The 24,569-nt window shown below is 50.1% G+C and overlaps 2 protein-coding genes across 2 annotated transcripts in view; one reads left to right on the top strand and one right to left on the bottom strand.

Moving 5' to 3' along the window:
* Positions 1 to 738: 738 nt before the first annotated feature.
* On the bottom strand, positions 739 to 12,162 carry BLVRB (biliverdin reductase B). The gene is made up of 5 exons (XM_001498028.7): positions 11,982 to 12,162; positions 4,715 to 4,879; positions 4,489 to 4,578; positions 3,239 to 3,367; positions 739 to 996 (listed from the first exon to the last, which is right to left on the bottom strand). Exons 1-5 carry the CDS (start codon positions 12,058 to 12,060, stop codon positions 836 to 838), a joined length of 624 nt encoding a protein of 207 aa, XP_001498078.3. The 5' UTR covers positions 12,061 to 12,162; the 3' UTR covers positions 739 to 835.
* A 1,358-nt stretch (positions 12,163 to 13,520) lies between these two features.
* The window catches only part of SPTBN4 (spectrin beta, non-erythrocytic 4), a 72,437-nt gene continuing 61,388 nt past the window's right edge, over positions 13,521 to 24,569 (top strand). Inside the window, exons 1-2 of the mRNA XM_023649766.2 lie at positions 13,521 to 13,664; positions 15,770 to 15,956. Of these exons, the coding sequence (XP_023505534.2) occupies positions 15,785 to 15,956 (172 nt within the window). The 5' untranslated portion in view covers positions 13,521 to 13,664; positions 15,770 to 15,784. The remainder of the gene's footprint in view (positions 13,665 to 15,769; positions 15,957 to 24,569) is intronic.

A 24,569-nucleotide genomic window follows, 5' to 3' on the forward strand; every position in this document is an offset into this window, starting at 1 on the left:
TGGGGCTCCCAGCCTCCACGCTTGTCCCTTCCGATCCACCTTCACATGGTAGCCAAAGGAAGCTTTATAAGACACAGACCTGACTGGGCCCCCTCCCCACCTCTCCCCTGCTGCACTCCTTGCATAAAACCTCAGAATAAAGCTCAAACCTTTGACGACTCTACACAATGACTCTTCTGTCCATGGAACAGCCTCTTAGCTCTGCCCACTCCTCACCTCTGAGAAAAGTATTAGGGCTGTAGGGGGTGGATTTTAGTTCTTCAAAAGGGCCATGTGATTTCCAGCCTCCTGCCTTTGCTTGTGTGGCTCCTTCTGCCCAGAACACCATCAAGCCTTAGAACCTTCTCCTGGCTCATTCTTACCAAACCCAGTTTCAGGTGGGACATCCCCTCTTCTACAGAACCTTGTAGAAGGTCCCTCAAGCTGGGTCATGTACCCCCTCTGGGCTCCCTCAGCCCTCTGTGCTTCCTCTGTCAGAGCCCTGGCCATCTGGGTTGTCACTGTCAGGGACATGGTTGTCTTCCCCACTGGACTGTGAGATCTGTGAAGGCAGGGTCACCACTAGGTCCTCACAGTGACCACTGGGTCCCCAGCACGGGGCTGAGCGCAGCACAGTGAGTCAATAAACTGTTCCTGGGGAAATAAATGAATGAATACCCAGAAAATCTGACATAGAGGCAGACAGAGACACTGAGACACCCAGACACAGCGAGAGAGGAAGAGTCCCAGAGTTGGGTCTTCTAGAATAATTTGAAGCTCTTGGCTCAGGATTTATTGCTCCCTTCCTTTGTTCTCCATTTCCCAGGATGCCGTCCTCTGGGGTGGGGCTGGCACCCTACTCGTACTGGTGGGAGGGGTAGGTGCTGTGGCCGTCATACTCATCGGTGGTCAGGCAGTGCAGCATGAAGTGGCCCAGGTCGTGTTTAGAGATGACCCTCGAGGGCCCTCGTCCATCCAGGGTCACTGAGTACTTCCCAGTCAGCGGCTGGTCTCCGGCTAGGTAGACAGAGGGGCGGGATGAAGCAGACGTCCTTCCTCCCTCCCCCAACACGTGATCCCTCCAGTGGCCGTCCCAGGGTGCCTCCCGCGTGCCCAGCCCAGATGGCAGGCGAGTCGCCAAGGTATGAACCCCCTCCCATGTGCAGGCACTAATCTATGCCCTTTACTTCATTCATTTGACAAATCCTTGTTGATTACCCATGTGTCAGGTGCTGGGCACCCAGAGGGGGACAAAACCGACAAGAAGCCCTGTCCTCAGCATGCAGGCATTCACTAGGATGAGGCAACTAATCAGGTAAGAAAGCAACATAGACACTGTGTTAGGTGGGGAGAAATAAAGCAGAATGGGCTCAGAACTATTATTAACTCTATTTTACAAATGGACAAACTGAGTCTCGGAGAGAGGAAGTCACTTCCCAGGGTTGTAAAGGGTCACTTCCCAGTGACAAAGGCTAGATTTGCTCTGGTCCCTCTATCTGGATGCTTTCCTTTCTCTGAACCCCCTGGGACGGCTGAGTGACATGTCGCAGGGTGGGCCTGCATTTTATAGACACTGTAAGAGCGAACAAGGAATTGTTGTGTCCTGATGCCAGAGGTACGACTGGGTCTTTCTTAGACAGTGGGGATAGCGTTCAGGCATGACCTGGCTATTACGAGGGCATCTACTGGCTGCGTGATAATTAAAAATAGCATCTGACAGAGACCAACTTAATTTAGGGATGGAACGCAGCAGACCAGGACAGGGACAACCTGGAGTCACGTGCAACAAGAAACACACACCCTCACCCAGGTGGCCTTCCTGCCAAAAGTGTTTAATCTGAATCTCTGAGAAAACAACCAGAAAAATCCAGAACGTGGGGCATTCAGAAAGATACCTGGCCTGGTTAATGTTATGAGAAATATTAAAAAAAAAAAAAAGATGTGGAGGATTGTTCCAGATTAAAGGTGACATGGGCAACTAAACGCAACACATGGTCCTCCACTGGATCCTGATTTTGGGGCGAGAGAGAAGTTGAAAGGTATTTTTTGACAACTGGGGAAATCTGAATACGGAACGGACACTAAGTGATGAGACAGAGCTAATGGCAGTTCCTGGTGCAACAATGGTGCCGTGGTTCATACACAAATATTTTCCTTCTTGGGAGATGCCTATCGAAGGAGGAGTGAAGCGCGATGCCGTCTGCAACTTACTCTCAAAGGGTCCTGATACACCTCGCTTCGTTGAACCTAAACATCGAAGCTTCTTGGAACCTCTGAGGTGTGTTGGCCTCCTCCTTTTGGGGCCCCAGAAGGCAGAAAGCAAAGCTGTTCTGCCAGCGGGCAGGCAAATGTCTCCCCCGCTAGCAATGGCAGCCCCAGGAGAGCAGAGGCCCTCTTGTTACCAGGGCTTGTGATGGTGGCCAGGCACACCGTCCACATGCAGGAGGCATTTGCTGAATGAACGACTCTCTCCCTATGTTTGACTCCGTGTCTCTCTCAGTGTGGATTCCAGACCCGGGCGGGGAAAAGTGGGTGTGGGTGCAGGTGTAGCTCACTGGTTTCCTCCACACCACCACCGTGAGGCGTGGTGCCCCGTGTTCGTTCATCTGACAAATATTCACTGAGCATCACCACCTGCCAAGCCCTGTCCTAGGCACTGGGAACACAGTCGCGAGCAAAACAAGACAAAATCCGTGCCTTCAAAGAGTTGACATTCTAGTGAGGGAGACGCACGCTAGAGAAGATAAAGAAAATATCTGATCTGTGTGGTGAAGCATCATTCCTGTTCTCTTGAATCTAGGCCAGCCCTAGTAACTCGCTTCTAATAAACAGAACGCAGCGGAAGCAGCACTGAGAGATCTGACGCTGGGGGAGGCAGCGTGCCGTGTGCCAGCGACAGTCAGCAGCCCCCACCTCCATGAGGAAGCCTTCCTCCTTCCTCCCACTGGACTCCATCCCCAGCTCCTGAGCCACCGCGTGGAGACCCCAGCAGGACCTGCCTGCTGAGCCTAGGCAGCTCCAGGTACTGAGAGGGATGGTCATAATAAAAGAGGCTTGTTGTTCCGCAGTTCTAAATTTTGGGCGGCTTGTTCAACACAGATAACTGAAAAGGACACAAATCAAGCACGAAGAAGGATAGAAACTGCAGGGCAAAGGTCTGCAACTTCAGACTGCCCAGGGAAGGCCTGGGGGAGCTCCCCAGAGGGCGGAAGGAGCAGGCTGGTGGCGCCCCCGCTACTGGGTTCCCAGCCCCACTCACCTATGTGTGGTGGCATCACGGCCACGTACTTCAGGCCCGACTCCTTCAGCACGTTGTGCATCCGGATGTGGTCATCGGTCACAGCCTGCAGTCGTGGGGGCACGGTGGCCAGGTCCCGTAGCAGGAAGGCTGGAGGGACACAGGGCAGGGTCAGCCAAGGCTTGAGGACAGCCTGGCCAGGCCCCCAGCCCGCCAGTCTTGTGCCAGGACAAAACCCTGCAGCGGCTCACCATGGCCTTCCAGGTGCTCTGGGCCTCCTGTCCTGTTCCCATGGCCCACAGAAGAGCTGAGCACTTCTCACCTGCCTGCTCCCGCCCACTGTTACCTCCTGCCTGGACCATGGCAGCACTTCCTCCCTGGTCTCCTTGTCCCTGCCCCTAGGATCTGTCCAAGTGTAGCCAGAGTGGGGCTGAGGGGACAGAGCTCATCCGTGGTTCCATCTCACCCACGGTGAAAACAAAGTCCCCACCCGGGCCCTCGAGGCCCCGCCAGGTCTGCCTCACCATCCCTGAGCTCACTGCCCAAGGAAACACAGAGTGGAGTGTGGACCATGGAGACGGTCTGGTTTCACACGCCAGCTCTGCCACCACGAGCTGTGTGAGCTCGGTGAGCCGGTGGGCCTGCCCGGGCCTCCACTCCCTTAGCTCTACAAGGAGCTGATAAGAACAGCTCTGCGTTACTAGCACCTGCTACGTGCCTCCACAAGCAGGAGTACTCAAAGGGGTTTTGTGTCTTTTGGATTTACTCAGGGCAACTATTTGTTGAAGGTCCGTCTCCCCGTATCAGGAGCTCTGTGAGGGTAGAGCCTTGGTCTGTGTATCCATGGCTCTGTCACTTCCTCCAGGAAGCCTCCCCTGACCTCTCCTCAGGTTGGGCCAGAGCTCCCACAGTCCTATAGGCTTCCCCGATCCCGGCCCTGACCCCTCTGCCTGGGCCCCCTGCATCCCAGCACTGACCCCTCTGCCTGAGCCCCCTGGATTCCAGACCTGACCACTCTGCCCTGTCACAGTTTGATGATGGCTCTGTTTACCACTTCCCTTCCATCTATGAGACCCATGAGAGCAGGGTCCAGGGCTGTACGGTCACCACCGTGTCCCCAGCATCATCCAGCAAGGTCCAGGCACACAGTTGGTGCTCAATAAATGCACAGTAACTTGGGATGACTCCAATGCCTTGCAGAGGCCCCTGGGCTGCCTGTCCAGTACTCACCCCCCATCCTTCAGACCCACCGCTACGACCCCGCCACCCACCCGAGGTGCACGCCACGACCTTGTCCACGCCATGGGCCTTCATGGCTGCCACAATGTTCCGGGCACCCTCGGACATCACTGTGGTAGGACCTTAGAGGGGACAGAGAGTGGCTGTCACTGGTGGGTGGCGGTGGCGGCGGGGGTGGCAGGGGCGGGGCCGGGGGCGGGGGTGGTGCTGGGGGCCGAGGTGCAGGAGGGGGCCGTGGGCAGAGGGGGGGCCCAGTACTGAGGTCACTGCCGGTGCCCAGCAGCACGACGACAGCGTCCTGCCCAGCCACGGTCTTGTCCACATCGGCCGCCTGCCGAACGTCGCCCACTACCACGTGGGCTGGCTGGGGCCCCTCTGAGGGCAGCTTGGAGGCGTCCCGCACCAGCACTGTCACTTCATAACCTGCGGGCAAAAAGGGGCAGAGAGGCAGGTCAGTGGGCTTGCGGGCTCGCACTTCCGGGCTCCAGGGGCTGGGTCCTGGAGGGTGTCAGAAACCCCTAAATCCATGACCCAGGGCTTCTGTTCTGGGTCAGTGGCCTTCACACATCTTTGCTGGCATACCCACAGTTGATATTCAGTCGATTGTTAAAATAGGGCCATAGCTTCAAGATTCTTCTTAAATAATTTATACTGAGGCCTCCAAGGGCCTCCCCCAGACTTCCGCACCCTCCAGCAACTAAAGGGTTAATTCCTGGCATCATACGGGCCTATGCCCCTCATCCATGGTCCCAGAGGAAAGTGAGGAACAGAGGAGGACATGAGTTACCCAAGGGTTGCCCAGCACTGGGACAGTCTCTGACCCCCCAGCCTTCCTTCTGAAGGGCCACGCTCCACCTTTGTGGTCATTAAAGATTTTTTTTTAAAGACTGGCACCTGAGCTAACATCTGTTGCCAATCTTCTTCTTTTTTTTCTTCTTCTCCCCAAATCTCCCCAGTACATAGTTGTATATTTTAGTTGTAGGTCCTTCCAGTTGTGGCATGTGGGACACCGCCTCAGCATGGCCTGATGAGCGGTGCCATGTCCGCACCCAGGATCTGAACCGGTGAAACGCTGGGCTGCCGCAGCGGAGCGCACGAACTTAACTACTCGGCCACCTGGCAGCCCCCATTAAAGATTTTCACTGCCTTAGTATGTCCCAAAAGAACCTTGGCTAACGCTGTCTCCTGGTACCTACGTGTACACGCCCATTTTAAAGTTCACAACTAAGCTATTTCTTCCTTCGTTTGAAATAGTGGCAAATGATGTATTCCAAATAGTGGTGTTAAAAAATAAAACTATTCATTGTGGTCTCTGTCACGGCCTGAAGGTTTGTGTCCCCTCCAAATTCATATGCCGACGCCGTAACCCCCAATGTGATGGCATCTGGAGGCGGGGCCTTTGGGAGGAAATGAGGTTTAGATGAGGTCATGAGGATGAGGCCCCCATGATGGGATTAGTGTCCTTATAAGGGGACCTCAGGTCTCTCTCCACTATGTGCGAATTCAGCGAGAAGACAGCCGTCCACAGGCCAGGAAGAGGGCCCTCACCAGAAACCAAGTCTGTCGGTACCTTGATCTTGGACTCCCCGGCTCCAGAATGGAAGGAAATACATGTCTGCTGTTTAAGCCCCTCGTCTACAGCATTTTATCACAGCAGCCCGAGCTGACTAAGCCAGCCTCCAACAATCCTTCTCACGCAAAATGAACCAGAGCTCCTTGGAGAAATGGCTGATGCTGGGCTGGGCAGGGAAGGACAAGACGAGCCTGGAACGCCTTGATCTGCCAGGTGGTAAGGCAGTGCCTCAAATATCTTGGGGCCATGTCGAAAGGACACAGAAGCCACTTGAAGTGTTCTCACTGGGACATATCACGGGTAATATGATTTGCCCAAAAGAATAGTGATGGCAAAGAATTGAAACACATCACACATGTAAAAATCTGCGAGTTCAGAATGATCCTACCAATCGCCCATTGGTCCTCACTGGTAGACATCAGAGGATTAATCCATTATTCGAAAAATGATAAAGGAAAAACAATAAAATTGTTCCAATTCTCTTGGTAGCTGTCATCATGTATTTCAGAATCAAATGATGGGAGATTTGAACACTCTGGGGCGATGATGATGATAATAATGGTAAACAATATTTATAGCACCCACCATGTGCCAAGGACCAAGTGCCTTACATCTATTAACTCATTTAATCCTCAAAATAACCCTGGGTTTGAATTCCAGCCCTACCACTAGCTAGCTGTATGACATAAGCAAGTCACTTAACCTCTCTGGGCCTTGGTGCCTTCATTTGTAAAGTGACACTAATTATAGTCTCTACTCTACAAGATTGTGGTAAGTTTAAACAATATATATAAAAGTTTAATGCAGTAAGTTGATTTTTGACAAGGGTGCCAAGATAATTCAATGGGGAAAGAATAGTTTTTTCTAGAAATGGTGCTGGAACAACTGGACATCCACATGTAAAAGAATCAGGTAGGATCCCTACCTCACGCCATATATGAAAATTAACTCAAAATGATCAAAGATCTAAATGCAAGGGCTAAAACTAAAAAAAATCTTAGAAGAAAACACAAGCATAAATCTTTGTGACTTTGAATTAGGCAATTGTTTCTTAGCTATGACCCCAAAAGCACAAGCAACAAAGGAAAAAAATAGATACATGGGACACAATCAAAATTAAAAATTTTTGTGCTTCAAGAACACAAAATTTAGTGCATCAAGAAAGTGCAAAGACAACCCATAGAATGGGAGGAAATTTTTGCAAATCATATATCTGATAAGGGACTTGTATTTAGAATATATAAAGAACTCCAACAACTCAATAATGAAAAATTGAATAACCCAGTTAAAAACTAGGCAAAAGATCTGAATAGGCATTTCTCCAAAGAAGATATTCAAACGGCCAATAAACACATGAAAAGATGCTCAATATTACTAGCCATCAGGGAAATGAAAATCAAAACCACAGTGAGATACCACTTCACACCCACTAGGACGGCTATAATCAAAAAGACAGAAAATCGATGTCGGCGTGCATATGGGGACACTGGCACCCTCAGACACTGCTGATGGGAATGTGGAAGGCTGCAGCTGCTTGGGAAAACAGCCTGGCAGTTCCTCAAAAGGTGAAACAGAATTACCATCTAACCTGGCAATTCTGCTCCTAGGGATGTGCCCAAGAGAAATGAAAACAAATGTCCACACAAAAACTTGTACACGACAACTGAAATTTCACAACGTTGTAAACTATCCTAACCTCAATAAAAAAATATATATATATATAATTAAAACAAAACAAAATAAAAAATTTGTCCACAAGTGTTCCTAGAGGCATTATTCATAATAGCCAAAAAGGAAACAAACTCCAAATTTCCATCAGCTGAATGGATACATAAAATGTGGTATATCCATACAACGTAACAGTATTCGGCAATAAAAAGAAATGTCATACTGACCTATGCTACAACATGGATGAACCTTGAAAAAACGTTTTTGCTGAGCGAAAGAAGCCAGTCACAAAGAATCACATAGCGTGTGATTCCATTTATATGAAATGTCCAGAACAGACAAATGTACACAAATCCATACAAACAAAAAGTATGGGGCCAGCCCCTGGCTGAGTAGTTAAAGTTCTGTGTGCTCCACTTCAGGCCCAGGGTTTGTAGGTTCAGATCCAGGGTGCAGACCCACTCCACTCATCAGTCATGCTGTGGAGGCATCCCACATACAAAGTGGAGGAAGGTTGGCACAGATGTTAGCTCAGGGCTAATCTTCCTCAAGTGAAAAAAAAACAAAAAGAGGGGGATCGGCAATGGATGCTAGCTCAGGGTGAATATTCCTTGCGGAAAAAAAAAAAAGGTAGATGAGCGGTTGCCTAGGGCTGGGGAAGGGATTAAGCAGAAAAACAGGGAGTGATTTTTAGGGGTTTCTTGTTGGGGGTGATGAAAATGTTCTAACTTGATCACAGTGATGTTTGTACAACTCTGTGAATATGCTAAAACCCACCCAATTGTATACTTTAAATGGGTGAATTGTATGGTTGTGAACAATATCTTAATAAAGCTGCTATTAAAAAATGCAAAACTAGGGGCCAGCCCGGTGGCGCAGCGGTTAAGTGTGCACGTTCCGCTTCTCGGCAGCCCAGCGTTTGCCAGTTTGGATCCCGGGTGTGGACATGGCACCGCTTGGCAAAAGCTAAGCTGCGGTAGGCGTCCTACGTATAAAGTAGAGGAAGACAGGCATGGATGTTAGCTCAGGGCCAGTCTTCCTCAGAAAAAAAGAGGAGGATTGGCAGCAGATGTTAGCTCAGGGCTAATCTTCCTGAAAAAAAAAAAGCAAAACTAAAACAATGTGCAGGGGAGTGTCTGGCACAGCAGTGCTGTATGGGCGTTGGCTGTCACTACACCTTTTAATCATCTCATGATTTTATTTCCTGGCCTGGCATCCCCGGGCTCCTGGCCTGCCTCCCCCTCCAATCCATATTCCACAGGGCAGCCAGACAGCTTTCCACAGTTCCATCAGAGTACCTCCCTTGCTCAGATCCCTCCCATGACCTCCGGTGCTGAGATAAAGTCAGGCTCCTCATGACAGCCTTCAAGGCCCCTTGGGAGGTGGCCTCTCCTCCTCTCCAGCCTGTGCTGGAGCACCGTCCTCCTCACCCACTGTACTTTCAGTTCCACAAACGCACTGTGCTGTCTCCTGCCTCCTGGCCTTTGCACATGCTGCTCCCTCTGCCTGGAGCATCTTCTACCGCCCTCTTCAGGGCCCTACTTATGTTGACCTGTAATAAAGCAAGGGCCCTGCGGGTCCAGGAACTGTGTCATATTCGCCACCCTCTCTCTGACTTTTTATAAACACAAAAGCACAGGCTTTAGTGCCCCAGGGACCTGGGTTCAAACTCCGGCTCCATCTATTACTGGCTGGAGTAAGGAAACACCTTCCCTGACTGGACCTCAATTTCCTCTCCAAAATGAGGATGGAAATCTCCAGCATCTCCATCCTGTGTGGACCACCTTTCATAAAGGAATGACACAAAACCTGTGCTGCCCTCACACACATCAGGGAGCAGAGGGGGCTTTCAAGGGGCCAATGGGAACATTTGTGAACTGCCACTGGTTACAATGGACCCTAGTAAATCGTGGCTAATTTGGGGGAGAAACTTGTTCTCACAGACAGTGAGAGCTTTGACACAGGCCCAGCACAGGGTGTCCATTAGGGTCACATTATTGGTGACTAGAGACATTTATCGAGAACCTTCCATGTGCCAAGGGCTATGTGAAGCTCTTTCCACAGACAAATGTTTTTTTTTCCCCCAAATTTTTTAACACAACACACATTTAAATTTAGACAAATTTAAATATAAGCTAGTGGCTACCACACCAAACAGCACACTTTTAGAATGCATAGATTTTACAAAGAACAAGAGCATTGGGAAGCTAGTCCCAATTTTTTTTTTCAAATTCTTTACTTAAATTTTTCTATTAAATTTTTTTTTTTTTTTTGAGGAAGATTAGCCCTGAGCTAACATCTGCTGCCAATCCTCCTCTTTTTGCTGAGGAAGACTGGCCCTGAGCTAACATCCGTGCCCATCTTCCTCTACTTTATATGTGGGACGCCTACCACAGCATGGCTGGAAATGCGGTGCGTAGGTCCACACCCAGGATCTGCACGGGCGAACCCCGGGCCGCCAAAGTGGAGCTCGTGAACTTAACTGCAATGCCACTTGGCCGGCCCCTAATTTTTTATTTTGAAATAAATTCAGACCTATAGAAAAGTTGCAAGACCTAGATTTTCATATTTGCTTTTCCTTTGTCCTTCTGTGTGTCTATATAATAAATCTATAACATACATAGTTATATACCTGTGTATATAAATGCATTTATACATATACATATATGATTATATATATATAGTTTTTTCATAACTATTTGAGAGTATGTTGAAAAAATCATGCCCCTTTTAAGGTTTTTTTTTTTTATCTCCACCCTCAGTACAAAATAGATTTCACAGCCTAACCCAGTATACACAAACCTATACATACATAATTCAAACAAAAGTTTCATAAAACCAATATTTAACATGTGAAACATTCTGATACTGTTGCAACCAATTAAATAGATTTCGGAACTCACTATGAGCCACAGTGTGGAAAGCACCAGATTGCAACAACCCTACAAGGTAGGTATTAAAGTGCCCATTTTGAGGATGGGGAGACTGAGGCAATTTTAGGTACCTGAGCCAGGAGCACACAGCTATAATCTGAGTTCACTCAGCTAAGGGACATTTATGGAGGTAAATAAACGCCCAGCTACTTCAAGCCCTTCCTTTTTCTGGTGGGGACCGCAAGGCACAGGGCTGTGAAGAGACTTGTGGGAGCCACAGAGAGAAGGCAGGGTCGCCCCAGGGCCCCACCTCTCAAAGTCCAGGGGTGCAGTCCCAGCTGCGACCGCCAGGGTGGATGAGTGCAATTCAGGGTTATTTACTGAGGATTAAGAAAAAGGTAGTAACATGGAATCTGGCTGCTCAGGGTGACTCAGCACCTCTCAAATTCTCCCTCTTACTTCCTCCCCGAGAAATGCCTATCAGCAAACTTGTTTCTCCTCATCCCACATGTCAAGATCCTCACTGGGTCCTCCTGGGCACGGGGAGAAGAGTGGGTTTAATGGGGAACTTTCCAGTAGAGTCCCTCCAAGGGAGGGCTGGGCTGGGAGACAGCAGAGAGTGGGATCTTGGCGGCCTCCGCCCTTTGGGAGCACCCAGATAGTCAATATCCTCAGAATCACCGAGGCCAGCAAGGGTGGGGCCCTCTATCTGGAAGTCCCAGGCCTCGCTGGGGGTTGGTGAAGTCTGGACGGTGGGGCACGGAATGCTCATCCCCTTCCTGCCGAAACTGCGAAGTTTCAGCCCTCATCGACTTCCGCAGTCTTCACCCAGGTCTCCGTGCTCCTCTTTCCACTACGTGCCCACCACAACCCACTCTCCAGCCTTTTCAACTTCCAGCCTTGGTGCCCCAACCAAGAGCCGGTGGACTTTAGGCCGCTGAAGCATTGGCTGGGTTCAAGTTCCGGCACTGCCACTTTGCAGCTGTGTCATATCGGGACATTCACTTTCTGGGCCTCGGTTTTCTCATCTGTCACCTGAAGTGATATAGTTCCCACCCCACAAGAGTGGCGTGAGGATTTATCACCTGTGAAGAGAGGGCGGTGCTGGCGGCGAGCGCATGCCCGGTTTAGGAAGCCCTGCCTGGGTGTGCTAACCGCCGCCACCACCACCACCACCACCACCACCACATTTCGTAATCGCCCTGAATCTAAACCTGTCACTGGAGAGTCCCAGGCCGATTCCTATTTCCTGGCTCACATAAAATTGGACCCCCTAGCGTCCCCCATTTCTGCCCCGTGCATACACCAAAGCACGGACGGCCCCAACCAGCCTCGGTCCTGCCCCACGATGTCCTTCCCTAAGGCATGGCCCGCGCACCCCGGGGCGCCCCGCGCCCGCCCGAGCTCATGCCTGCTTGCACCGCCTGCGCCAGTGTGGTGAGCCCGGTTCTGCCGGTGGCGCCGAAGAGCGCAATCTTCTTGACGACCATGCTGCGGAGTCGGAGGGGTGCGAGGCCGCCGAGTCGCAGGACGCGCGGGAACTGGCTGGCTGCTGGGCTGCCCTCTCGGTCCTCCTGGCGCGGGGCGGGGCCGGACTGACCACGCCCCTGGGCGGGGAGAACGCGGTGGGCGTGGCCAGACTGGCAGCTCCGCCTGCCGCCCAGGACCGCCCCCTCCGCCCGCCACTTCGCCTGGGAGGCGTGGCCGCGTGTGGCCTTCTAGGAAGGGCGCGGGCGGACCCCAGTGCCCCGCCTCCGCGCTCAGGCGCCCAGGGCGGGGCGGGGCGAGCGCGGGCCATGCCCACCGGCCTCTCGTGGCTCACGCCCCCTCTCCCAGGGCCACGAGGCCAACCTGGGACACTGCGCCCCAGGGCCTCCTGGAAGCTGCAAGGGAGAAAGTGAGGGAGGACAGTGTGGGTGTATAGGTGTGTGGGACACTGTGCGCGTGTCTATGTGTCCACGGGACCCTGTGTGACTGAGAGTAACCCCGAGGGAGAGTATGATTGTGAGTGACACCATGCGCCATTCTGTGTATAACACCGTGTTACACTGTGAGACTGTGTGACACCACGTCTGGCAAGCATTGAGGCTGTTCTTGCGTGACCTTGTGGTGACACTGTGTCAGTCTGTGATGCTGGATGCATCCGTGACACTGGGGGGACATGGTGTGGGACATGTGTGAAATCTGTTATACGGGAGTGTGTGATTCTTTTAGACTGTGACAGTGTGACACCACATGTGTCATGTAAGGATGTGTGACACGGTGACCCCATTGAGTGTGTGGCTGTGGTTGTTACTGTTGTTGACATGCTGGTTGTGACCTCCTCTGACTGAGTGATGTATGAGTGTGTGACCGTGCAGGAAGTGTGACCCCCATGTGAGTGTGTGACAGATGTGACAAATTTGAGTGTGTAAAAGTGTGTAACACTGTGTGATTGTGAGGCCGTGTATGATGCGTGAGTATACTCTTTGTGACCCCACGGGAGTGTGTGACAGTGCCTGGACATATGTGTGCTTGTGTGTGACACCATGTGGGTGATGGTGGCACTATCTGAGTGTGTCACAGTGTGTGATGCTACTGGGCGCTGTGCCCGTGTGGGACCCAGTGTGAGCATGTGTGTAACTGCATGTGAGTCTGAATGTTTGACCCTGTGTGACCCCATGTGAGGGGGTGACTCCGTGTGAGTGTGTGCATGTGGATGATGTTCATGACGCTGTATGTGACCCAGTGTGGGAGTGTGTGACCCCGTGGGGGTGTGTGACCGTGTGACGCCACCTCTGGCCCCCGCGAGCGCCGCTGTCTGTGACACGCCGTGGCAGGGCGTGTGACCGCGCGGGGGCCAGCGCTGCCGGCGGCCGGGGCGGCGGGGACCGCGGTCGGGAGGGGGTCCCGGGGGCGCGCCGAGCGCGGCGGCCGCGCGAGCGGGGGAGGCGCGGCGGCGGCAGCGGCGGCGCATGCGGATCTGGCCGAGCGGCGGGGCCGGCGGGGCCGAGCGGAGCCGGGCCGGGCCGGGCCGGGCCGCGGACGCCGACAGGGAGGGCGGTCGGGCGCGGCGAGCAGCGGGGACGGCGGTACCCGCGGCCGCGGGGCGCAGGTGAGCGGCGTGGGGACGGAGAGCCCCTCCCTGCAGCATCTCCCCACCTGCCTGGGCATCCCTCCCCCGCGCGCCGTGGGCACGGCCTGAGCGCCCAGGGTCGCCCCGGCTGCGGGCCGGCGGAGGGTCGAGGGCAGGGTGAGCCCGCGTCCCTCCACCCAGTCCCACCTCCGCGCTGTGCGCGTGGGTCTTCCACCGGGGCCTTGTCCTCCCCAGGCCCCCCTCCTTGGGCACGGTGACTAGACTGCAGAGAGAGAGAGGCGCGGCCTTGCAAGGGTTAAAGCATGCGCTCCATCCCCAGCCTCGCCGCTGGGCCAGCCTTGCTGGGGCCGCAGGACGCCCCTGTCCACCTCCACCGCGGCCGCCTTCTCCCCTCCCTCTCCGTTCAATCACGTAATGGCCAGGGCTGTTCGTGGCCGACCTGACCCGGAGCTCACCAAGTGCTAAGCGCCTCCCCATCCCCAAGTGTCCTCCATTGAGGAAACAGTGGTGCTCACCATTTAACTGGGAGGGAAACTGAGGCACAGAGAGGCCAAGTTAAAGATATGGATTAAAGCTACAGCAAGAAGGAAGCGGGACTTGAATTCAATTCTGTCCGACTCCAGCACGGGCGTTTAGATTTGCTAAGAAATGTGACAAGAGGATGAATAATAGTAGCAAGGATCATGTATTGAGGGCTTGCTGTGTTACTAGATACCATGTTTCTTGCATTATTAATTCATTTCATCTTCAAACACCCCTAGGAAATGGGTACTATTATCATTACCATTTTACAGATGTACCAACTGAGGCCCAGAGAGGGGAACTGACTTGGTCAAGGTCATACAGCTGGTAGGTAGACATATGCCCACTTACAGCTTTCTATGGGGAAGGGAAGAATATCAATGGATTTTGGAGTGTCCACCAAAAAGGACAATGTCCGCTACGCTGACCAATACCTAGATCCTGCCTTCTTAGAATCTCGTGGGTTGGCAACTGTGTGAATCTTTTGAGAAGGGGGACACGGATCTCCTGCCAGTTCTCTCCTTCTTAGTCTTGGAATCAGGCCTGGGGTTCCGGAGGGTGGGGGAGATGTATCTGATGTCTCCCACCCCCTTAAACTTCCTAGTTACAATCTGGCAGTGTTCTAGAACATAGCTCTGGAGTTGGACAATATCTCAGTTAGCTATTGCCACAATAATGCTGCATAAGAAACCACCCCCAAACTCACTGTCTTAAAACACTAAGCACTTATTTAGCATCGAGTCTGAGGTCAGTGACTCAAGCTGGGCTCATCTGGGCTTATTCGCATGTTGGGGTGGGGAGGGGGCTATTGACTCTTGGTGGCTCTGGCTGGCCTTGGCTGCCACGACTGGGGCCTTGGACCTGGGCTAGCCTAGCCGTGTTCTTCTTGTGGCTACAGTGACGCACAAGTAGAAATATGCAAGGTCTCTGGAGCCCCCGGCTCAGAACTCACAGCACTTCCAGCTTGTTCTGTTGGTCAACGTAAGTCATGTGGCCAAACTTAGAGTCAAGGGGTGGGACATGTCTGCCACCCAACTCTTCCAGCCCTCCCAGCCCCACAGTAGAACACTGACGAGTTATATGGCAAAGGGTGTGGCTCTAAGGATGAAGAATTGGGGCGGTTAATTTGATCACAGTGCCTGTCTTTGAATCCTGGCTACTCACTAGCTGTGTGACCTTGGGCAAGTGAATTAACCCCTCTGTGCCTCAGTTTTCTCCTCTGTAAAATAGGCCTGATAATCGCCTATATTTAGGGAGTTAAATTTGTGGGAATTAAATCAGATAATACCTATAAAGTACTGAGCACAGTGCAAGTGCTGAATAAATGTTATTATCACTACATTACAGAATTCTATTGATAACAAGGTTATCCTTCTAACAATAATAACATTGACAATTTGCTGAGCCCCTGCCCTGTGCCGGGCACTAACTAAGCCAGGTATGAAGAGGTCACAGTGAACATTATCGTCATTATTATTGTGTCCACTTTGAAGACAGGGAGACTGAGGCGAGAGAGGAGACAGGACTCCAAGCGTGTCGCTGTTGGGACCTCTGAGCTCAGGCCCTGTTTCCAGCCCTAACCTGCCTCTGTCTGTCCCCAGGCCTCAGCTTCCCCGATGGCGCAGGTACCGGGGGAAGTGGACAACATGGAGGGCCTGCCGGCCGCTAACAACAACAACCCTGCAGCCCGCTGGGAGAGCCCAGACCGGGGCTGGGAGCGGGAGCAGCCTGCCCCCTCCACCGCAGCCGCCTCGCTCTTCGAGTGCTCCCGCATCAAGGCCTTGGCAGGTACTGGAGGACGCCTGGGGTGGGAGGAGGGGATGGAGGGAAGGGAGGGGCAGCTGGGATGGCATCTGGGGACCTGAGAACCTTGGTGGCCTGGAGGATGCATGGGAAGAGAGTTACGGACCCTCAGAAGTTGAATCTTTAGACCAGCGCTGTCCAATAGAACTTTCCACGATGATGGGAAAATGTTCTCCATCAGTGATGTCCAATGTGCTAACCACTAGTGCTTGTGGCTACGAGCACTTGAAATGTGGCCAGCCCTCCTTGAGGGACTGAATTTTTAATTTTATTTAGTTTTAATTACTTTAAAGGTAAATAACCATGTGTGGGTTGCGGCTGCTGTATGGGGCAATCAGCCCAGAACCTTAGAAACGTACAATCCCGGAAACGTGGGACTGCGTAAGCGTGCTTCCTTAGGATCCCCAAATGCTGAAACGCTGGCTCTTAGGACCTCAGAATGTCACAATTAGAGAGCCTTCGAACCTGAGACTTTAGAAATGGAGATTCTTGGGGCCGGCCCGTGGCTGAGTGGTTAAGTTCGCGCACTTCGCTTGGGCGGCCCAGGGTTTCCCCGGTTCAGATCCTGGGTGCGGACACGGCACCGCTCATCAGGCCATGCTGAGGCGGCATCCCACATGCTACAACTAGAAGGACCCACAATTAAAAATACACAACTATGTACCGGGGGGCTTTGGGGAGAAAAGGGAAAAATAAAATCTTTAAAAAAGAAAAAGAAAATGGAGATTCTTGGAAACATAGAACTTTATAATTGCAGACCTTAGAAATTTTAATCATTTGCCCCTAGGATCTTAGATGCTTAGAAACCTAAACTCTAATACACGTAACTTCTTAGGGCTTTATAATCCTAAACCTTTAGAATTTCAGATTAGAAATGTGGATCTTGAGAACTTTGACATAGAATAGCCAAACCCTCCCACTTTGTCCCTGAAATAATCGTAAGCCTTGAGGTTTTAAAACTTTAGACTCTGGGGCCTACCTGGTGGCACAGCGGTTAAGTGCGCACGTTCCACTTTGGCGGCCCGGGGTTCGCCGGTTCGGATCCTGGGTGCGGACATGGCACCACTTGGCAAGCCATGCTGTGGCAGCCGTCTCACATATAAAGTAGAGGAAGATGGGCATGGATGTTAGCTCAGGGCCAGCCTTCCTCAGCAAAAAAGAGGAGGATTGGTAGCAGATGTTAGCTCAGGGCTAATCTTCCTCAGGAAAAAAAACCAAACAAACTTTAGACTCTTAGAACCTTTGACTCTTGGGATATGAACATCTCAGAAACATAGAGCGTTATAAATATAAACTATAGATTGTTATAATCATGAAATCTTCACATTCTAAAGTCAGAATCAGTTCCTTCAAAATCTCAGAATTTTAGTAACTTGGCATTTGACAATCATGGGGGTCTTCGAAACTAAGATTTTGGGAACTTTATAATTGCAAGATGTCAGGCAGCGGTGTCAAACTCCAGGTCGTCCGGGGAAGCAGGTGACGTAAATGAGTGAGTGGTCTGGGGGCTGTGGTCAGCTGGAGAACAGTACCCTGGTCGCCAGCTCTAGCCACGGGGAAATGAGGGCCCAAAGTTGCTAGCTCTGATGCTTATGTGCAATTTCCCAATTTAAAAAATCTATGTATGCCACAAAGTAGGAACGAAATTCAGCCCTTGAATTGCCAGCTTCCTCAGATTTAGAAACCTAGAGTGATATAAACATATACTCATGGAAACTTAAAATTGTATTTTTAGACTCTTGGAACCTTAAAAACGTGGGAGCATATCAACTTAGAATTCTACAATTTATTATTTCATCCACAAATATTTATTCGATGCCTGCTCTGGGCCTGGCCTGTGCTGGAGAATGTGAGGGACATAACGGTGACTGAGCCAGCCCCAGTCCTGTCTCCACAGGGCTCCCAGTCCAGTGGGAGAGTGAGATCTGGCCAGATGGTGATGACCCAGAGGGGTCAGGGCTGGGATGGGGGAGGCACAGGCAGAGGGCTGTGATGGGGAAGCCCAGGGGCTGTAGGAGCCCAGATGAGGGGCCTGATCCGGTCTAGAGAGTCAGAGGGCTTCCTGGAGGAGGAGGTACCTGGAGGAGGACATACAATTTTAAGCAGAGGGGGCATGTGGTAGCATGAAGATGAAGGACTCTTCAACTCTTAGAACCACTGACTCAGAGAACAACCGCCCGGGACACCTCAGACAGCATCTTTGGTGCAGAGAAATGTAGGGATCCCCTTTAAGAAAGAAAAATTTCTCGGATACTCCTCGTGCCTACTTAAATTATTATAATTATAGTTTTGTTAAATGCACACAAGCACACAACTCTGTGTATATCTCTTATGTCTACCTTCTCTGCAACTAAAATGCATTATATGGGACTCTAGACCCAAACCACAAAGCCAGTAGCATCCAGCTTAACAGTGACTTCCGGATGCTGCTGTGCTGCTGGAACTTTTGCTGCTCAAAATGCTGATGTGCCATAGACCGCTGGGGTGCATTTTCTTTTGCATCCCTTTGCCCACTTTTCTTGTAGTTTTCCCCTATTCCAACTAAGGCCAAACCTTTGAGCAGAGTCCTCCGTAACACGTTTTTGCATGAAGACTTTTAAAAAAATTGTCTACATTGCACACCTGAAACTAATATAATGTTATGTCACTTACACTTCAATAAAAAAAAAAGTTATCTGGACCCCATGCTCAGAGGGTCCCCTTAATCACTTTCCACAGTTTGTGGCTCACTGTTATCACTGGTTTCTATGAGGCCCTCTCCTCTTTATCTGCTCTTTTTTCTCTTTTATTCTCATATCTCACACCGATGCCGCCTCCCCTATAGGCAACCATTCTGATAGTTTTAATGCAAATCTTTTCGCTTGCACGTGGATGACTTTGCAAAATGTGCATTGCTAATTAGCGTGCATGTATACCTCTATTTTCGCTCTTTATTAAAATATCGCATGCATACAGAAAGGCAGATAAATCAGGAGTGTCCAGCACTTCCACAAAGGAGCACCCTCTTATAACCAGCACCCAGGCCAGGAAACAGAATAAGGGAGCCCCAGAGAAGGCCGCCTGGGGCCCTGTCTCTCTCACCACATCCAGGAGGAAACACTCTCCTGACTTCTGACAGCCTACCTTCCTTCTGCAGGTGTTTGACGTCGTGTGCATGGAATCGGGCCGTGTGTCCCCTTCTGTGTCTGGCTTCATTCGCTCAGCACTTGCTTATGAGCTTCCTCGGCGTCTACCTGTGCTTGTAGGTTGTTCCTTCTTGCTGTTCCAGGTGTGACTATAATAGCCCATCTGTTCACCTGTCGACGAGCATTTGGGTTGCTGCTGAATCAGGGCTATCCCAAACTAAACTATTATAAACTCGGAATTATTGTTACAAACTAAACTATTACGAACTATTCCTGCTATAAACGTTCTCGTACGTGTTTTCGTTGGGCATAAGCACTCCTTTCTGGTGGCTTCTACCCACGTGGGAGTGAGATTGTTAGGGCACAGTGGAGGTGTATATCTAACTTTAGTAGAAGCTTCCAGTTTGCCTCATTTCACATTCCCACCAGCTGTGCATGAGTGATTCAGTCGCTAGACATCCAGCCCTTGGCATGGCCGGTCTTCTTCATTTTAGCCATTCTGGAGAGTGTGCGTTCTATCGTGGTTTTAATTAGCATTTTCCTGATGATGAATAACAACTAATGAGACGAAACACCTTTGCAGATATTTGTGGACTATTTGGATCTCCTCCTGGGAAGTGCCCATTCACGTCTTTTGCCCATGTTCCTATTAATTTTCCTGCCTTTTCCCGATGGTTTTGTAGTTCTTGTATATTCTGGGGACCAGTCCTTTGTCAGATACATGTGTGGTGAATATTTTCTCCCACCATGTGGCTTGTCTTTTCGTCCTCTTAAGGATTTCTTAATTTAAATGTAGTCTAATTGGATAATGATTTAATAATTATTTCCTGTATGGATAACGCTTTGTGTCTTCTTCACGAAATCTTTGCCCACTCTAAGATCATGGAGATATTCTTTGATATGTTCTTCTAAAAGCTTTATTGTATTCCCTTCGCATTTCGATTTATAAGCCAAGTGATGTTTGTTACTGTGTTCAGTGTGTGTCCAGGTTCATTTCTTCCCCCACATGGATATCCAGTTGACTCAGCTCCGTTTAGTGGAAAGATTCTCCTTTCTCCTCTGAACTGCATGCACTTTGCCATTAATCTGGGAGCCATATGTGTACGGGTTTGTGCACGCAGGCATTGCCAACTGATGTGAGTTTTTCCATGCTCTAGATTGAGTTTCAGGCACTGTTTTCTTACATAGCACTCTGCCTGAACGCTCATCCACGTGGCTTTGTGTGCATCTAATGTGTTGCTTCCAACTGGTGCGTGGAACCCCGGGTGTGATGGATTTCAAGGATGCACTCGTCTTTCCCAGGGATGGACAGCCAGGCTGCCTCCCACCCTGAAACTGCCCCCTCGCACCCCCACCCCCAGATGGCACCGCATTGAACATCCCTGTGCGTGCTCCCAGGAGCCAGTGCGACAGAGTTTTGGGGGCATATACATAGGGAGAGAATCGCTGGGTCGGGGGGAGAAGGCAGTAATTTAATTGGACTCTTGGCTTTCAGAATGGCTGCCCCTGTGTGTAACTCCCACCTGCTGGCCTGAGGGTGACGATATTCCCACATTTCCACCAATACCTGGTATTCTCTGGCCTCCTAACTTTTCCCAGATCAATAGCCAACAATATCATTTACACGTTGTCTCTCGATCCTTTTATCCTTGATCAGTAATGGGTAAAGGAGTAGTTCCTCTGCTCTAGGCCAGCCTCAGTGTATTACAGATAGGACTAAATGAAAGTCTCATTCTAAGGAAAGGTATTTCGCTTGTGATTGGCAGTTACCACAGTGGAGAAGAATATGTAAATGGTCAAATAACTCAATAGGAGCGCAATGGCAGAGGTGGGACAGTTGTTATTTGTGGCTTGGAGTCTTGATGGCCCAAAGGTGTCTGTGCTGGCTAGAGTCCTGGCAGGAAGTAGATAGGCCCCCTCAAAGGGGTAGAATGGAGGCAAGTTTAATGATGGGACTGTTTACAGAGGTGTGGGCAGAGGTCTGGAAGCCTGCCAGGTGGAGGCCCCAGACACTGGGGCAGGGCGGGGAGTGGGGAGAAGGCAGCTAGGGGAGAGGAAGCAGGCGCTGCCAGGAGTTGGTCGGGCAGGGAGGGAATACATTCCTCGGCCCTTCCTCTCTCCTCCCATCTCCTGCCAGCCAAACTCAATCGAAAGTCTGAGGCCTTTGAGGGGCCCGTTCATACGGCCCACACCGCCCAGCCTCCCTGGGCCTAGAGCAGGGGAGGCGGCACCAGAGGGGCAAACTGAACACACTCACCAACACCGTAAACATTCAGTGTCATCTTACCGCAGAAGTGGTACTCTGAGACATGTTGGTTTCACCCCCACTGTGTTTTATAAAAATGTGAATCAATTACTAACTTTTAAAAATAGGGCGATTTTGTCTTTAAAAAATCCAGATTTGGGGGGCCAGCCCGGTGGCGTAGTGGTTAAGTTTGTGCTCCCTCTTTCAGCGGCCCAGGGTTCGCAGGTTCAGATCCCAGGGGTGGACCTAGCACTCCTCATCAACCCATGCTGTGGCAGGATCCCACATAAAGTAGAAGAATATTGGCATAGATGTTAGCTGAGGGCCAATCTTCCTCACCAAAAAAAAAAATCCAGATCTTGGGCTCCTTAGGGAGCATCACATGATATGGCAACACTGGCCTCCATTCCTGCAAGGCTCCAGTCACAGGGCACGTGTGGCGCTGCCCCATCTTAGGAGGGCCTAGTTTTTTGCATTTCAGAGCCTGCCTGGCCCGTGTGGGCATTTCAGGTCTGGACCCCAGCTCCATACTAACAGGATTAGAATCACAAAAACTGAGATCTCATGACATAGTCCTTTTGAAGTTCCCATCCAGATAGTCCGGGGTGTGTTTCTATTAATTTTCTTTGGGGGGTCATTGAAATGAAATTACGAAATAAAAGATATTCTCATGGGTCCCTGCCCTCCAAGCATGAGTTCCCAAACACCCAGCGTCCCCCAGAACCCACTGAAGAAACCCCGATCTAGTCCAAACCCCTCATTTTGCAAGTGGGGAAATGGAGGCCCAAAGAGGAGCGATGACCTCTGAGAGTGACACAGCCCGTCATCCATAGAGGTAGGACTGAATCCTGCTGCACTCATTCTGGCACCCCTGTGGGGGGTGCCGAAATTCCATTTTCCTCCAGCATTGGCTCAAATCCGCTATTTGGCCTGGGCATTGGCCCCTGAAAGGCAGAATAACCAGATCCCCAATTCCACATCTTCTCTGTCATCACTTCCTTGTGTGTGGAAGATGATCCTGTGTTCCTGCAGGTCCCCATCCTATGCAAACAGCGCCAAACTCATGCATAAACAAGCAAGGTGTGGCGTTTGGATTTACTACTGGTTTCTGCACATTCACTTCCAAAGTAGAAGTAAACATTCAAGATCTAATTTGAAGTAAAAAAAAACACAGGTCGGTCAGTGTATGTTTTCTAGCAATGTATATTTTCTACGGGTAGAGTCAAATGCCATATTAATCATGTTACAAAAGGTAAATTTTTTTAATGAGTTCATAATAGTTTACATCAATGTGAGGTTTCAGTTGTACGTTATTTCTTGTCTGTCACCACATAAGTGCTCCCCTTCACCCCGTGCCCACCCCCTACCCTCCTTCCTCTGGTAATCACTGAACTGTTTTCTTTGTCCATGTGTTTGTTTATATTCCACATATGAGTGAAATCGTCTCGTGTTTGTCTTTCTCAGTCTGGCTTATTTCGCTTAGCATAATTCCCTCTAGGTCCTTCCATGTTATTTCAAATGGGGTGAATTTGTCTTTTTTCTGGCTGAGTAGTATTCCATTGTATATATCCACCACATCTTCTTTATCCAGTCATCAGTCAATGGGCACTTGGGTTGTTTCCATGTCTTGGCTGTTGTGAATAGTGCTGCAATGAACATAGGGGTGCACACGTTACTTTGGATTGTTGATTTCAAATTGTTTGGGTAGATACCCAGTAGTGGGATAGCTGGGTCCTATGGTAGTTCTAGTTTTAGTTTTTTGAGGAATCTCCATACTGTTTTCCATAGTGGCTGCACCAGTTTGCATTCCCACCAGCAGCGTATGAGGGTTCCTTTCTCTCCACACCCTCTCCAACATTTGTTATTTTCAGTCTTAGTGATTATAGCCATTTTAACAGGCGTAAGGTGGTATCTTAGTGTAGGTTTGATTTGCATTTCCCTGATGATTAGGGATGTTGAACATCTTTTCATGTGTCTATTGGCCATCTGTATCTTCTTTGGAAAAATGTCTGTTCATCTCCTCTGCCCACTTTTTGACCAGGTTGTTTGCTTTCTTATTGCTCAGTTGTGTGAGTTCCTTGTATATTATGGAGATTAACCCCTTGTCAGATATATGATTTGCAAATATTTTCTCCCAGTTGGTGGGTTGTCTTTTGGTTTTGATCCCCGTTTCTTTTGCCGTGCAGAAGCTCTTCAGTCTGATGAAGTCTCACTTGTTTATTTTTCCTTTTGCTTCCCTTGTCTGAGAGGAGATGGTATTTGAAAAGATCCTATTTAGTTCGATGTCAAAGAGTGTACTACTGATATTATCTCCCAGCAGTCTTATAGTTTCAGGACGTATCTTCAAGTCTTTGATCCATTTTGAGTTTATTTTTGTGTATGGCGTGAGATAGTGGTCTATCTTCCTTCTTTTGCATGTGGCTGTCCAGTTTTCCCAACACCATTTATAGAAGAGATTATCTTTTCTCCACTGTATGTTTTTGGCACTTTTGTTGAAGATTAGTTGTCTGTAGATGTGTGGTTTTATTTCTGGGCTTTCAGTTCCTGAAATGTACATTTTTGAAAAAAGGAATTATTGGGAGATTTCAAATGGCTAATAAGGGAAATAGACTGGCAACTCAAATCTTGATTCCTGCACTAATAGGAAACTCAAAAGTGTGACTACTGATTTATTAATAATGAAATGCGGACAGTATCCGTACAGGCTAAGCCGCCGTGACGAAGAGACCCAACAGTGCAGTGGCTTAAAGGAGCTGGAAGCTTCCTTCTCTCTCCCGGACAGTCCCTAGAGGAGCAGCCTTGTTGGCAGCAGACTCCGCTCCAAGGAGTCGGGCAGACCCCAGGCTCCGTCTTCCTCCTGTTCTCCGTGGACCTTGGTGTTCAAGCCTGTGGGAGTCAGAGGAAGGGGGAGGAAGGCCAGGCAGCAATTTCCTTTTTTTGGTAAAACATTAAATTACGAATTAATTATAGATTCCCAGGAAGTTGCAAAGATAGTACAGATGATAAAAAGACCAATAACCCAATTAAAAAAATAGGCAAAGGATTTGCGTAGATGTTTCGCCAAAGAAACAATATCAATGGCTGATAAGCAGGAGACGAGATGCGCAGTCATTAATCATTAGGGAAATGCAAATCAAAACCACAATGAGGGGGGCCAGCCGGGTGGCGCAGCGGTTAAGTTCGCATGTTTCCCTTCGGCGGCCCGGGGTTCACTGGTTCAGATCCCGG

This window comes from Equus caballus, chromosome 10, assembly GCF_041296265.1.
Source record: "Equus caballus isolate H_3958 breed thoroughbred chromosome 10, TB-T2T, whole genome shotgun sequence".
NCBI lineage: Eukaryota > Metazoa > Chordata > Mammalia > Perissodactyla > Equidae > Equus > Equus caballus.

Coding starts and splice junctions, on each gene's coding strand:
- BLVRB (XM_001498028.7), bottom strand. CDS start 12,060: ATGGTCGTCAAGAAGATTGCGCTCTTCGGCGCCACCGGCAGAACCGGG. Junction 4,579..4,714: donor GGGCACCGGCAGTGACCTCA/GTACTGGGCCCC, acceptor GTCCCCTCTAAG/GTCCTACCACAGTGATGTCC. Junction 997..3,238: donor CGTGATGCCACCACACATAG/GTGAGTGGGGCT, acceptor CTGTCTACCTAG/CCGGAGACCAGCCGCTGACT.